The 13193-nt window shown below is 42.1% G+C and overlaps 1 protein-coding gene across 5 annotated transcripts in view; it reads right to left on the reverse strand.

Moving 5' to 3' along the window:
• The window catches only part of RREB1 (ras responsive element binding protein 1), a 121603-nt gene that overhangs the window by 35166 nt on the left and 73244 nt on the right, over window positions 1–13193 (reverse strand). For all 5 annotated transcript variants that reach the window (XM_057369124.1, XM_057369125.1, XM_057369127.1 and 2 more), the window contains 2 exons: window positions 3712–3856; window positions 2465–2604 (listed from right to left, as the gene is read on the reverse strand). In XM_057369124.1, coding sequence (XP_057225107.1) covers window positions 2465–2604; window positions 3712–3856 — 285 coding nt within the window. The remainder of the gene's footprint in view (window positions 1–2464; window positions 2605–3711; window positions 3857–13193) is intronic.

Raw genomic sequence — 13193 nt, forward strand, 5'->3', positions numbered from 1 at the left:
CTGGCAAGGCAGACTGAGCATCACTCATTCTTGTTCATGACAAAACAGTCTGTGCTGGGCTACTGCGTATTGCAGTAGCTCCAAACAAAGCATCAGACCCAGAGTATCTGGCTCTGGGATACACATCCAGTACCTTCCTCACAGGTCCTGATCAAGTGACTCTGCTTTTACAATATGGGCAATAAAAGKAGACTGGGGGTGTTACGCTCCCTGCCCTTTGCTCACAACACAGTTACTGTGCTTTTTTGTTTGTTTGAACTTTAACAAGAGGTACTTCCCCTTGTTTTCAATAAGGCAACAACAGGATTTGATGAAAGCCTTCTAACATTCCGCAGTTTGCTCCCCTGCCACAAGTACACCCGTATACACAGGTCCTCTCCTCTGCTGCTCCAGCAAAATATTCTCTTTTCTTCATCTCTTTCAATCAAAAAAACACGCTTAAGCTTCACCAAAAGGACTTCAATCACTTGAACTCAGGACTGAGAACACATGCGACATTCTCTGTAACTTGTTGAATCCTACAAACAGGCTTGCAGAACCCTGGGAACCAGGGGATTAGAGCCCCTGCCAGCCAAGGATTTTAACCCATTTTGTTTCGGATGAAAGTCATCTTAACAGCAGTCCAAACTGCTCTGCTTATTGGAGGGTTTTCTGTTAGGTTGGACCATGCAGACAGTGTCACTTGATTTGTCTAGACTAGGACAAAAGGCGTGTTTTATACCAGATGGGCAGGGTAAGTTGCACCTTAATATATTAGCTGTCCAGGGAGGAACACATCTTCCTTGTCCTGTTTTCACTGACATGTCTTAAATTGCTTAAACAAATACTGGACAAAACCCCTTTACTACCATCTAAACAATTCCATAAAGACAAGCATCCCAGCACCACCGTTAAATCAYACCCAAGGAGGCTGCCAATTGTGTCTTTGATTTAGGGACACATTGTAGTCTTTGCTGCTCAACAGAATCAAGGGTAGCAAAATCCATTTCAGGAGAATATTTTACAAACGCAAGTCTCCTAATACTAGAGAAAGAGCTGCATGAAGAAGAAGAGCATTTGTGCACAGCTATTGTGTCACAGCAGACTGCAAAGCTGCCAAGCTRAAATGGTATCTATTCCATTATCTTATATCCATCATTCAGCAAGAGAATCCACCTCTCCACTCAGGTCCATGCAACACAACTTCGCAAAGAGGTTGTATCTTCAGAGAAGCTTCAAAATGAGGGTAATGCYGGGGTAAACCTAGTATGTCAGCTACTTTCTCTAAAGCATGAAGTGTAAGGCAAAATTGTCTATTTTGTGGGGGTTGCAGAGTTCTTATYGGAAAACAACTGTTTCAGTTTTGATCTATAATGAAAAGCTACCTCATTTACTTCAGAAACAGCAAAGTATGTTTAATTAACTACTATTGGATGGACCAAGCTTTCAACTCCTTTCCCCAGTAACTGCAACATTAACAATGCCTTTAAAAAGTATTTTGTAAGTACTTTACCAAGGTTTTCTAAATAACAATTTTTAAAAGGGCAAAATTTAATAGAATTAATCCCATTTAGTTGAATGGGAGGTCTCTGCCGTTCTGTTAAGAACCTGTATCCAGGAGTGAGTGTTGACCGTTCCAAGATTCTGAATTCTCTTCACCCTTCCAAAAAGACCACATGAATCCAATGTCTCAAAATAAATTTAAAAATGGACAAGCTTCTGCAAACGGACAATCTCCTTTCCTGAAGTAGCAGCTTTTCTACATGTTTTAACTAGACTTGAAATATTTCTTTTGTATGTTCATGTATCTGGCTCTACATTTTTCTATGGTAAAAAACAGGAAATAAAAATGTTTCAGRAGTCCCAGAGGCAATTACTTGAATCAAAACACAACATTCAAGCACCTTCCCAAACAATTAATAAATAATTTTTCCTTGTTAAGAGAAGCTCATTTAAGCCAAAATCCACATAATGCCCKAACCTCAACAGGCACAAAAGCATAAAACACTTTACTGAAACTCTGAAACCAGAAAATCATCAACCTTCACTCACTCCCATGACTGAAAAACCCTTTATATCCCATTGCCTTCTTCTCCACAAACAGAATGATCTCATAGGATGATAGCTGAACAGTTTTATCAAGACTTTTTATCAAGTTTTAAGAATCTTCAGTTTAACTTTTTAAAATTTTGTAATGTTGACGTTTTACAGTTTTATGTAACAGTGGTGGGTTTCAAGAGGAGGAAAAGGGGCTTTAATTTTTTCTAAAAACATTTCCAGCTATTAACTGGCAAGATTTCCTGTATTTGCAAAAAATAATAGAATTAAGCCCTACAGCACCCTGGTGACAAAAGATGAGGCAAAACATTTAAAAACACAAAGGGGGGCAGTTAACAGTGCAGGGGGCTGAGGGGCTCCTGGTCTCTCCCAGAAGGCTTCTTCAGGCCATGTGGCAACCAGAGACACTGTGGGTACTATCTCTTACCTCAATGAATTATCTGGATGTGTCTCCATGTGGGACTCCAGCCCATACTTGCAAAAAAAGTCTTTGAAACACACAGGACAATGATAAACTTCATCATCAGCCTTTTTATCCCCTTCACCAGAGTGGCCATCCTCGACAACCTTCAGAAAAAGGGAAAAAACCTCAAGAGACCAAATTTTAAGCAATAAACCGAACATTTGAAGTCCTTCTCTTAAAAAAGGGTGCAGGCTTCATCTGTAACCTTGCTGCATGCAAACACAAATGACTCATTCCTCAGGAGAGAGGGTAAGCGACAGAGCCTTGCACATGTGTAAGAACATGCACWACAGCAAAGGAGGCTCAGTAGGAGATAAAGTGTGCAGCTGAGTCACAGATMTATCAGTTGTGATTTGAACAACTTATAAACCCGTGTGTTTATATACCACTAAACTAGCATTCCTTCCCCTTCAGAAAGCCAGGGGAGCTGTCAGCTGAAATTATTTATGCCACTGAGATATGCCAACTGCTAAGTCAAGAGGTTCAGGGAGAAGTAATGAGAGAGAAGGGAGAGAAGCATGCACAGAGAGAAGGATACTGTGCTGTGCTAAATGGAACTGCTACTAGCTTTCCATTTAGAGACAGTAAGTGGAAAGGGTCGAGTTAAGTTTGGCAGACACCATACATTTTGTACAAATGACTGAAATGTGTAAAAATATTTCATAGACAAAACCCTAATGGAAATGTCTGGCCTTCAAATAAATATTTTCTGGTTGCTCTTGCAACTCCAATAATGCAGGATTATGCTACTGTGAAAGGGAAATGTACTTTAGATTTTTTTTCCTCCAGATCAAGACAAAAGYAGACTTTAGCTGCTGCTGCTTTTGAAGTAAACACAGTATTTTCAAAATGTTTAAATCACCATCCTCCAAGACTACTACGAAATAAATGGGAGGCGAACAAAAAGTTATGGAAAAAGCTGTAGCAGAAAAAGAATCGTTCATCCTCTTGTCATCCAACTATAATTATTTATAGATCATAAGCAAATTTTAAAAAAAATTAAACAATAAGTAATTTAAAAATTTGAATTATTTCAATCTCTGAAATTAGAAATTGATTTTCAGTCTCAGACAACCATGTTGACATACACAGGACAAGCACAGCAACTCGTATACAGAGCTGTAACAAGYCTGTGCTGACTGCACAAACTGAACAGCTGACAATTTAGGAGGTAASCAGAAACATCTTTTGTGTCATGCCCTGTAAAGAACCTTTTTTGCAGGTGTCCTCTCCTCTCTGTCCAGCTCAGCATCRTGACTGAACTTCCGTTTTGAAGATAATCGCCTGCGCTTCAGCGGCGAGGGAGGAGTGGTRCTGGCGGTGCTGTTCGGATCCTTCTCATGAATCTTCATGTGCCTGAGCAGGAGGGGGAAGAAGACACTGTCAGCAGGCAAATCCCGGGCAGGAAGTCCAAGCAAATTTTAATGCCAACACCACTTCTAAGGTTTGCCTTTAAAGGACACCATCTGAGATCACATAAACCGGCCTGAACTTCTGAAAAACAGCTGGGGCACGATCCAGCACGAGCCCTTTGTAGAGCCTGGGCCTGTGAGGGCTGCAGCAAGGAGCCCACAAGCTTTTCCCTACAACACCAACCCACAGCACGACACTTGCCCTGGTATCATCTGCTTCCAAGAGCATCATGCCTATTCCCCATCATCCATCACCATCCTGGTTCTGCTCAGCAATCCACACACCCCACCTCCCTGTGCTGTGGCAATCTAGTAAATGAAAGCCTGCAGCATCCACTTCTCTCAGTGCAAAAAAAAAAAAGCATCCTGCCTTCAACTGGCTCTCTGTCTTGAGTTTGAGACTATACCTCAAATAGATCAGTATATGCCAAAGTCAGAGCAACATTTCTTAAATATATTTGTTTCCTTCTCATCCTTAACACAATGGTGCATCCCAGTATCGAATTTCAAGTGCAACTTTGAAGTGAGGATATATTTGGTCACACTGTTACACTGCACCAAGTAGGCTTGCAAAATTCTGTACTGCCAAGGCATGTTCACAAACCTGCTTCCCCAGGAAAACAACTATTTCTTGTCATAAAGATGCAGGAAAAGGAGARGAACAGAATTACTCAGGAAGCAATCTTCTGAATGCATACCTGAACCACCTGCCTCTTGCTTTTCCACAAGCAAGAAAACACTAGAGGAAGACACTAGTGTTTAGTTCCCTTCAGTTAGATGGAAGGTATTGCTCCCATGCATCTTTCTTCTGCAAATTTAAAGCTCAAATTAAAATTTTCTTTTTCTTTTTTTTTAGGTAGGGCCTTTAAGCTCACTTCAAATTTACAGTGCTATTAAAAAAAATGATCAAATGTATGCTCCTAGATACAATTTTTTGCTTCTGATAGCTAGAAATGTGAGTTCAGAAGGGACCTGCCATTTGTTCAAATGACTGACTTCAAAGAAACACGATGGAGACAAAGTTAATGGCACTCGGGCACATCTTTCAGAAGTCACATCCACTCAGCTCACAACAGTGCCATTTAATRTAACTGCACGCTACCATGTTCTAACATGAGAGAATGTTGTAACCCAGATGAGTCTTGCACGTCCTCATAACTGCTTGGATATTACAACATAAAATCTGTTTTAGTTTTGGATGCCAAGGGCATGATGCTTCAAGATAACACACTGGACCAAACTGACCCACAGCAGACTTCACTGGAGCTGTTKGGAAGACTGTCTCATCACACAATGCTTTTTTAAATGTTTCCTTCCACGATCTCAGTACCTTTAAAAAAAAAGGTGGAACATCTAAATCACTATCTCGAACTAAGCCAGGCTTCTGAGGGTGTTGCACAGGAACATGTTGCCTCAAGCCAAAAGCACCACAGGCACCAGAACCAATGCAAGATTAAAATGGCTGTTCAGCTACTGCMTGCTTTCAACATCCATCGAGGCTGGAGCTGCTCAAAGGATCTGCTCCACATGAATAAAAAACCTTCCCCAGATTCCCCAGTAACTCTCACTTGCCACACAAATTGTGGACAGACACTGGTGACACCTGTCACTCACATCTATGTGCACATGTGCCCGGCAGGTTGGACACAGAACCATGGAAATACTGCTGAAATTGTCTGACCTCTTTCCCTGGCRATCACCCAGCTGGGAGTAGAAGGAATGCTGAAGCTCTGAGTGTTTGGCTCTCTCCAGGTTTGACAGAACCCAGAGGAAAGCTGGAGTGCTGACACAGCATACAGAATGCTGTGCATTCCCCTGCCTTGGCCCTCTGGTAGCTTTGGCACCACAGGCAYTGAAAGGCACTGATTTATCCACATGAATCCAGAGCTACCCGGTCTCACAAAATCTGCAGGAAGGCATCTATAGATACTCCACTGCCTCATTTTCTTTAGTCTTGGGTTTTTTCCCCCTGTGGTACTGATCTAACCTCTCGTGCTAGTCAGAGCCTCTTTTATGAGTGATAAAACAACAGCATGAGCTGCAGTTGTCTGTATTCACACAAGAATAAGGAAGGAGAAACCAGTTATTTGTTCAAGGGGTTTCTGTCCACAGTGATAGAATATAAAACTCAGAAAGCATCTGGGAACAAGAAATCAAAATATTCAACTGCACATGCAAAGCAAAACCTGGAAGGTGGMTTGCTGGTCTGTGTTTTTATTATTTCTTTTTGGTAAAGACTGCTTTCCAGTTTCAATGATCTCTTGACAGTAAGGACAGTTGTCTGTCCCTGCACCCCAGGCACCCACACACAGTCCGACCGCTTAACCCTCTGTCAGCTTGAACGATGCACAGCTCAAGCTTGGCCAGTCACTTTATAGACAGATAGAGAGCAAAATCAGTCAAGCTAAATCACATTCACCAAGAAAAYAAACAAACAACAAGAAAAACCTGCTATGCATTCAGTGTGGGACTTTTTCTTCCGATTTTCTTTTAAAGTCTCTTTTCAACCATTAACAAATATGCACAACTCCTGTTTAGCAGCTAYCTATGCAAAACAGGTCCCTTAGGGCTAAGTTCTTTCTCCTGCTGCTTGCCCACCTGTTGAACTCTGCTTGTTTTGAAGGAACTGACTCCTACTTGAGAGGGGTGCGATGCCACATCCACAGCATACCAACAAGAAAAACCTTTGGGATGTCCAGGTTAGTGCCAGTCCAGCCTGGCACCTCTGTCCTGGCATGACCTAATGCATGCAAACACACTGGCTCTTGCAAGTCCCAAAAGCAGTTCAGCTGTGTGTGCAAGATGAAGCATGCCAATAAGGCAAGGGCTTGCTAACATGGGTGCAATAGCACAGTGATGGGGGATTTGTTATGTCTGGTGTCAGTCACTGGCTGTCCCAACTGCTTGCAGTGCTCCTTCCTSCAACGTGTGTACTTTTGCCATGCCCTAAAAGCCAGAGCAGAATCCGTACCACAGCAAGGAATGTGGCAATCCCTCCATGTTTTAGTTCTGCATATTTGAAAGGAAGCAGCCTAAGCTATTGAGCGATAAACAGGAAGACACCCTGACTGCACCTTTGACTTTTACTGTGTAGGTCAAACATCACAGCCGCTGTGATAGCTCCTATGCAATGTGATCATTAAGGAAGAAAAGGAAAATTCCGAAAGCAAAGCAGCAGGTTCCAGAGCTCTCAAGGAGAGTTGCAACCTGTCCACATTACAGCCAGCAGGTTGTTCCTTTGGCAGGTTAAGCAAGTTTCACTGCATCAAGTTAAGGGTGGAGAGKAAAAAGATTACTAGAGCTACAGCCCAAGATAAGCAGGAAGATAAAGCCAAGAAGTACAAAGAATAGACACAATCTTCATCTCTCTCTTTTACTTTGCAACATGGATGTCATTCTGCCTTGAGACATTTATCACCCAACATGGGTTAAACTGCAGCAGTTGCCAAGTCACATCMACATCCACAACCTTTCTTTTAAACACTCCCTTCACTGAGTGTTCTTCTACTTAAAAAGTTTCCTAACCATAATTAAGGGGGAGGGGAAGTATTTGTGTTGCCTTATACTCCTTTAGAAAAGTTTGCCTTGATTAGATCTTACATATAACACTGAAAATGTTCAATCTCACTGTTTAGCCTGCCAAGATACAAGAAGAGCAGGAACAAAGCACTGTTTAGAAGTTATTTTCCCATTGTGACTATAACAACATATTTTGGCCTGACAACACTGGCATACTTAAAATGTGAAAGACAGGCTCGTAAGTCAGGCTGGCTTTCAGCATCTTACAGTGATAAAGAAAAATGATATGACATTCATCAGTTCCAAAAAATAAAGATAAACACTCAACACTTTTAGTGAGAATGCAGCTCAAAAAAAGAAGGGCAAAATAAGGACATGGACACTCATATTCAGCCACAGATGCAAGTTACAGTAACATGTGCCAGCTGCTCTAAAGTGACCACAGCAGCTTAGAAGACAGCCAGAATCACAGCAGATGAAACTTGGATATTTTTCCTAAATTAACTCAATTAATTGTGGTTCTGAGCCATCCTACAGAGCAACCCAAGTACAGCAGACAAGCCCAGGAAGGTACAGAACCCTGGAATCTGCACCTCATCTAGTGGTTATTAGTCTCCCCAGCATGCATGCAAGTACACATATACTTGAGATAATGCTGAGGGTGGAACACTAAAATCCAACCATGATACACAGGATGACAGGAAGGAGATAAAAACTTGAGGCTAATATTAGGGAGGACTCCTTTGTGCTGGCTAGCCTTGATTAATCTCTCGGAGCAAGGGGTAGAACTCTATTTAAAATTAGACGAGAGAAAGAAATAGAAACATTAGCAAAAAATAAACCCTCAAAATGAAGAGAGGAAACTCAGTCTTTTCCAAACGTGGTCTGATCCACCTTTGAACTAAACTCTTAATGTTTAAGAACTGCTACGTAAAAAAAAGGAAGTACCTTGCTATACACTATGTTTTCCGCAGCACAGCTATATCAGAAAAAGCTCTCTTAATCTCTTCCCTCCCCCTCAACACAAAGAATTTCACAGGTGAGCCAACAGGATCCAGCTGTGCTAGGACTGTGTGCCAGTCAGTCCTACGAACAAAATTGCATTTTTTCAAGTGCTTGACTGCTTCTCATTCCATCCTCCTCCTGAGAATCACCTTCTGATTCCCCTCCTCTGCCACAACGTTCCTCTCCCTCTCGGGGTCACATGAACAGGATGACTAAGAGGATACTGCACAAGAATTCCCGTGGCTTTTTTTTTTTTTCTTTTTTAAGATAAATGAGCAGAAAAAGTTTCTGAATTTGATTTAGCTCCACATTGTAATGCAGAGCATGAATTCAGAAGGGTGACTATTCCACCAAAACAGCAGCAAGTGAATATTTTGCTACTTTACATTGTAGAAGAGACTTCTGTAGTAATAGGCAAATGCAGAACTTAAGTGCCTTTTTCCTTTTTCTCCTGTCGATGGTGTTGGAACAATGTCTATGGGGGGTGAGTCATGGGGAGGGAGGGTGGGGAGAGCATGTGTCCTGCTGAAGTGACATGCAGCTCCTGCCGGTCACATCCTAGTCTTTACCGCATCTCTAAAAAGGTCTGATGTATTTTCTTAATGCCAAGGGGATTTGCATGTTGATCGTATAAGCTTTCTGGAGGTCTGGAAACAGGGCAGCCKACAGCTTCAATGCCAAAACCAGAACGTGGGCAGGTTTTGACTGGCTGGCTCAAGGCTAGAATGAGCAGCCAAAGCATCCTGAAGGAGGCAACTTCAAGATGCAGCTGCTCCCAGCTCTGTGTTCCACTGAATTATGAACAAAACCAGGAGCTTCTGCTTTGCATGCAGATAACCTGATCAGCACCACTTTGGCTCTTGGATAGAAATCATCCCTCAGCATGTGTGGGAATCCAYCACTTCTTAATTCTGGGAGGAAAAAAGCACACTGTAGCTGCACCTTGAGTTTCCACAGCTTCTGATGTGCTTCATATCCCAAAGTAAAAAAGGACTGTCTGGTTTGGAGGCCCAGGCAGAAGGAAGGTACGGAACACAGGGTGGATTTGCAGCCCCTGAGCAGGGTTCAGGGTTAAGCCTCWCCCTTATAACTATGGCAGCACAAGCACTGCTGGCTTTCAGTCAAGAGAGGTTTATGCCAGGTAGGTCTGATTAGAAGGAGCAGCATGTCCAGAGGGGGAGCAGCAAGCAATTTCACTGAGGCTTGGTTGGGAAAGTCCCAGCATCTAAATCAAGATTAACTCTTGAGCACAGATTCCAGTGTATGTATAAACACTCTCCTCCTCCGTCACATCTGTGGAAATGCGGTGGGGAGGCCAATGAATCCGGGCATTATCAGTCCAGAGGGAACATCTGACAGTATCAAGTTCAGGTTCTGGCTTCATATCCCACATATTATTATAAGTTTCTCCACTTTACCACTAGATGTACCCTATACTCTACAGTATTGCACATGGTTATTCCTCATCTCCCTCGTGATTTCTAGGCAGTCTGGTATCAAAAACAAGGGGAAAATCCTCATACATCTGATGCTTATCTAAAGATATGGAAGCCACATATCGAATCATTCAAATCAAAGAATAAAACTCAGTGTTTTCCATCTTTCACCTTATTTAAAATAAACTTTGTTTTCCTCCTTACAACAAAAAGAGTTATTCAAGTTCCCACACTAGTCTGGGAAGGACTGAGCTGGTCAGTACAATTTAGCTGATTCAACTGCTTTCTGTCTTTCACTGTTTTGTGTCTCAAGATCATTCACTTACAATGATCCCCTCGAATAAAAGTAAACAAACTCCAAAGAATCGTAAAATCCTTTTTCAATAATTAAAAGGGGAAAAATGTCTTTACTTCAGAACATGACCAAACTTCTCTGTTTAGAAAAAAACAGTCTGCTTTGTTAAGCTTCAACTTAGTGCCATTGTAACAGAATGAACAGGCATGCAGGATGCATCCAAGACAGACAGATAAATGGAAATTTGGACCATGATGTTCTTCAGGCCTCATGAAATTAAGTATGTCTCATAAAGGAAGAGAAGACAGCCTTTAAAGTTACACTGGTAACATTTCAGATATTTCTATGTCATGTTATCTTTGTCAATATTTTTGTTTCATTCTTCTTAAAAAATGATACTTTGGCCCAAATTGTCTGGAAATGCAGTCAAACAGGGAACTTCTCTTCAAAGCTCCTGCCATTTGATAGATACAGGAAGTAAATCCTAAACAAAGAGAAAGTGAAGCAGCAGTATTTTTAGGAACAATTGTTTAATAGCCTGCTGCTAACTCCCTCTTGAAGAGTCTCGTGAATATGACTGCACCTTATGTCCAAAGTGCAGTAACATTATGCCCTTGGGTTAGAGAATTTAGTCAGTTGTTTGTTTGTTAAAACATGTAGAGATTCTGTATTGACAATGCATTTCCAGTGTTAATTACCAACATCACCCACTTAAGAGGGCAATCCACTCAGCCCTTGCCAGCTGTAATCACAGGAACCAAAAAGATGCAAGTAATTTTGCAAATCAGACATTACCTGTACTGGGACAAGTTTCGTCTTCTCTTGGTTTGTTTAACATTTGTTTCCTCAAAAAACCAAAAAATGACCCAAAAAGCCCTCAGACACGTGCACACACTTCACAGCAAGTCAAGAGACAATCAAATACCAAAATCCCAACCATATGGGAAACTCTCTCACAATGGGGGAGCAATTTGAAAACCAATTCCAAGTACCCCCATACACACTAGTGGTAACCAATGTTAAACATTAGCACGGGACAAACAAAATGCAGCTGAGCAGCAGGAAATCTCAGTGGCTATGTTGGTAGGAAAGTCATTGCAGCACACACGAGGAAAGAGTAGGACGGGGTAAACAGGTCCCAGGAAGGATCAGATTGGGATGCCCTGACTCGTTTCAGCCATATGTCTGCAACGAGGTCCAGCAGGAGATCCCGCAGTTAGTGCTCCTCGTGGCATCCAGGCACTGCCATCCTGATGGCACATGGGTGTAGCAGCCCCCTTGGCATCCCCCAGGTGCCCAAGGTGCCACACAGACATGCCCTCAACATCCTCCACAGTTCATAGTGCCTGCCGCACTGCCTGGCTCCTGGCGCAGTGAGGTTCTCCCAGCAGACRGCATCATTAGGATGAATGAAGTGCCATTATTCAGATCTACCAGGATTGCCTGGGTGTGCTAAAGCTGAAACAGTCACCAGTGATTAAATTCAAATGACAGATTTCAATTCTCTTCTTGGTGCTACCAGGACAGTCTGCAAAGTTAGCCAGTGCCACGCAGCTGCCAATACATGATACCTAAGGATATATGATACACACACAAGCACACGGKGCATTCTGTATTTTTATCCAAGAGAAAAATTTTGCTTTGCTGTGAATAAAGGCAAGTTGTAAGCATGAGTGAGAGGACAGATAATGATCTACAAATCCAATAAGGGGGGGATACAATTTCTGAATAATTATGCTGTATTCACATTTAAGCAAYGACTTGCTACACAGACTCAGCAAGTTCAAACAGGCTGAAATTGATACAACTGCATTCCCAGCTTGGCTCAAAGTTACTCCTGTTCCCTAACGGCAAAGTTGTTAGAACACCTCAAAGGAAAAAATGGAGACAAATATTTGCCTGATGATGCTGTGACAGCGAAGTGATTCAAACCATGCCTCCAAAGCAAAGCTTCTCAAAGGACAGCAGAAGAAAGCAGTTTGCATCAACCCTGGCATAAGGGAGGGTAAAAGAGGAGGAAATGCAGTGTGAGCTTCCCAGTACCACTTCACCAAGCTGTCACACACAGTTTGCACTATGCTCAGAACAGACCTAAATTAACAATGCCAAATACTTCAAGGAGATTTCCAAGCTGTAACAAACTTTCATATGGGACAGTATTAAACGAGATTCTTCTGAGACTATTGTACTTCCTGAAGCTTGGAAAAAAAAGTGTATTAGCAACAATAAAATTAAGAAAAAGTAGTATTTTTTAAAGTGTACCAAAAATCTGGCCAGGACATTCAGAACTGTATCCTTCAATCCTTTTGGAAATTTGTGGTTTTCAGGCATGCCCTTTAGTTATCACACTATATAACCTTATACTTCACTGCTGATTTTTCAGGAAATTTTATGTTTAAAGAAAACAAGTGTTATTAGATGATAACAACAATTAAAGTAATTTTAAATTTTAGTTAACAGGGAAAAAGGAGAGAGAAGGAAACAGAAAAATTAGAGAAAAGTACATCAGAACAGGGAAAAGATTTACCCTAAAGAATAAACACAGAGAAGTCTTAGGTATGTCCTGCCTCCTCTCTGGAACCGCACCTCTTTCTTAACCAAGCAAACATAAGCCCCAGCTACTTCCCAGAACCAGGCAAAGCCCTCTTGCTGTTGGTTCCCTCTCACACTCCACTGTTGAGCAATCCTGATGGCCCAGCACAGAACAACTTGCTGCGTCACACAGCTCAAGAAGGAAAAAACAGACGGCCACAGCACTGCTGGGGATTTGTGCAGATGGAGCCGAGTATCCCTCCCTCACACACACACACACACACACACACACACACACACACAAACACAAATGCATGCAAGGAACCTGCATGAGATAAGGGAAGAACATCTTCCTTAAAAGCAGGGTCTCTGCATTACCCCGGTATCAGCAGCCACCAAGTATCTCAAGGGGCGAGGAAGTAAAAAGGTTATCACTGCACACACAAACTGCAAATTTTTCCCAGTGCTGAGGATGGCATCCTACCAAAAGAGGT

The sequence above is a fragment of the Malurus melanocephalus genome, unplaced genomic scaffold (assembly GCF_030028575.1).
Source record: "Malurus melanocephalus ecotype Western Australia unplaced genomic scaffold, MMel_1.1 scaffold_103, whole genome shotgun sequence".
Lineage (NCBI taxonomy): Eukaryota > Metazoa > Chordata > Aves > Passeriformes > Maluridae > Malurus > Malurus melanocephalus.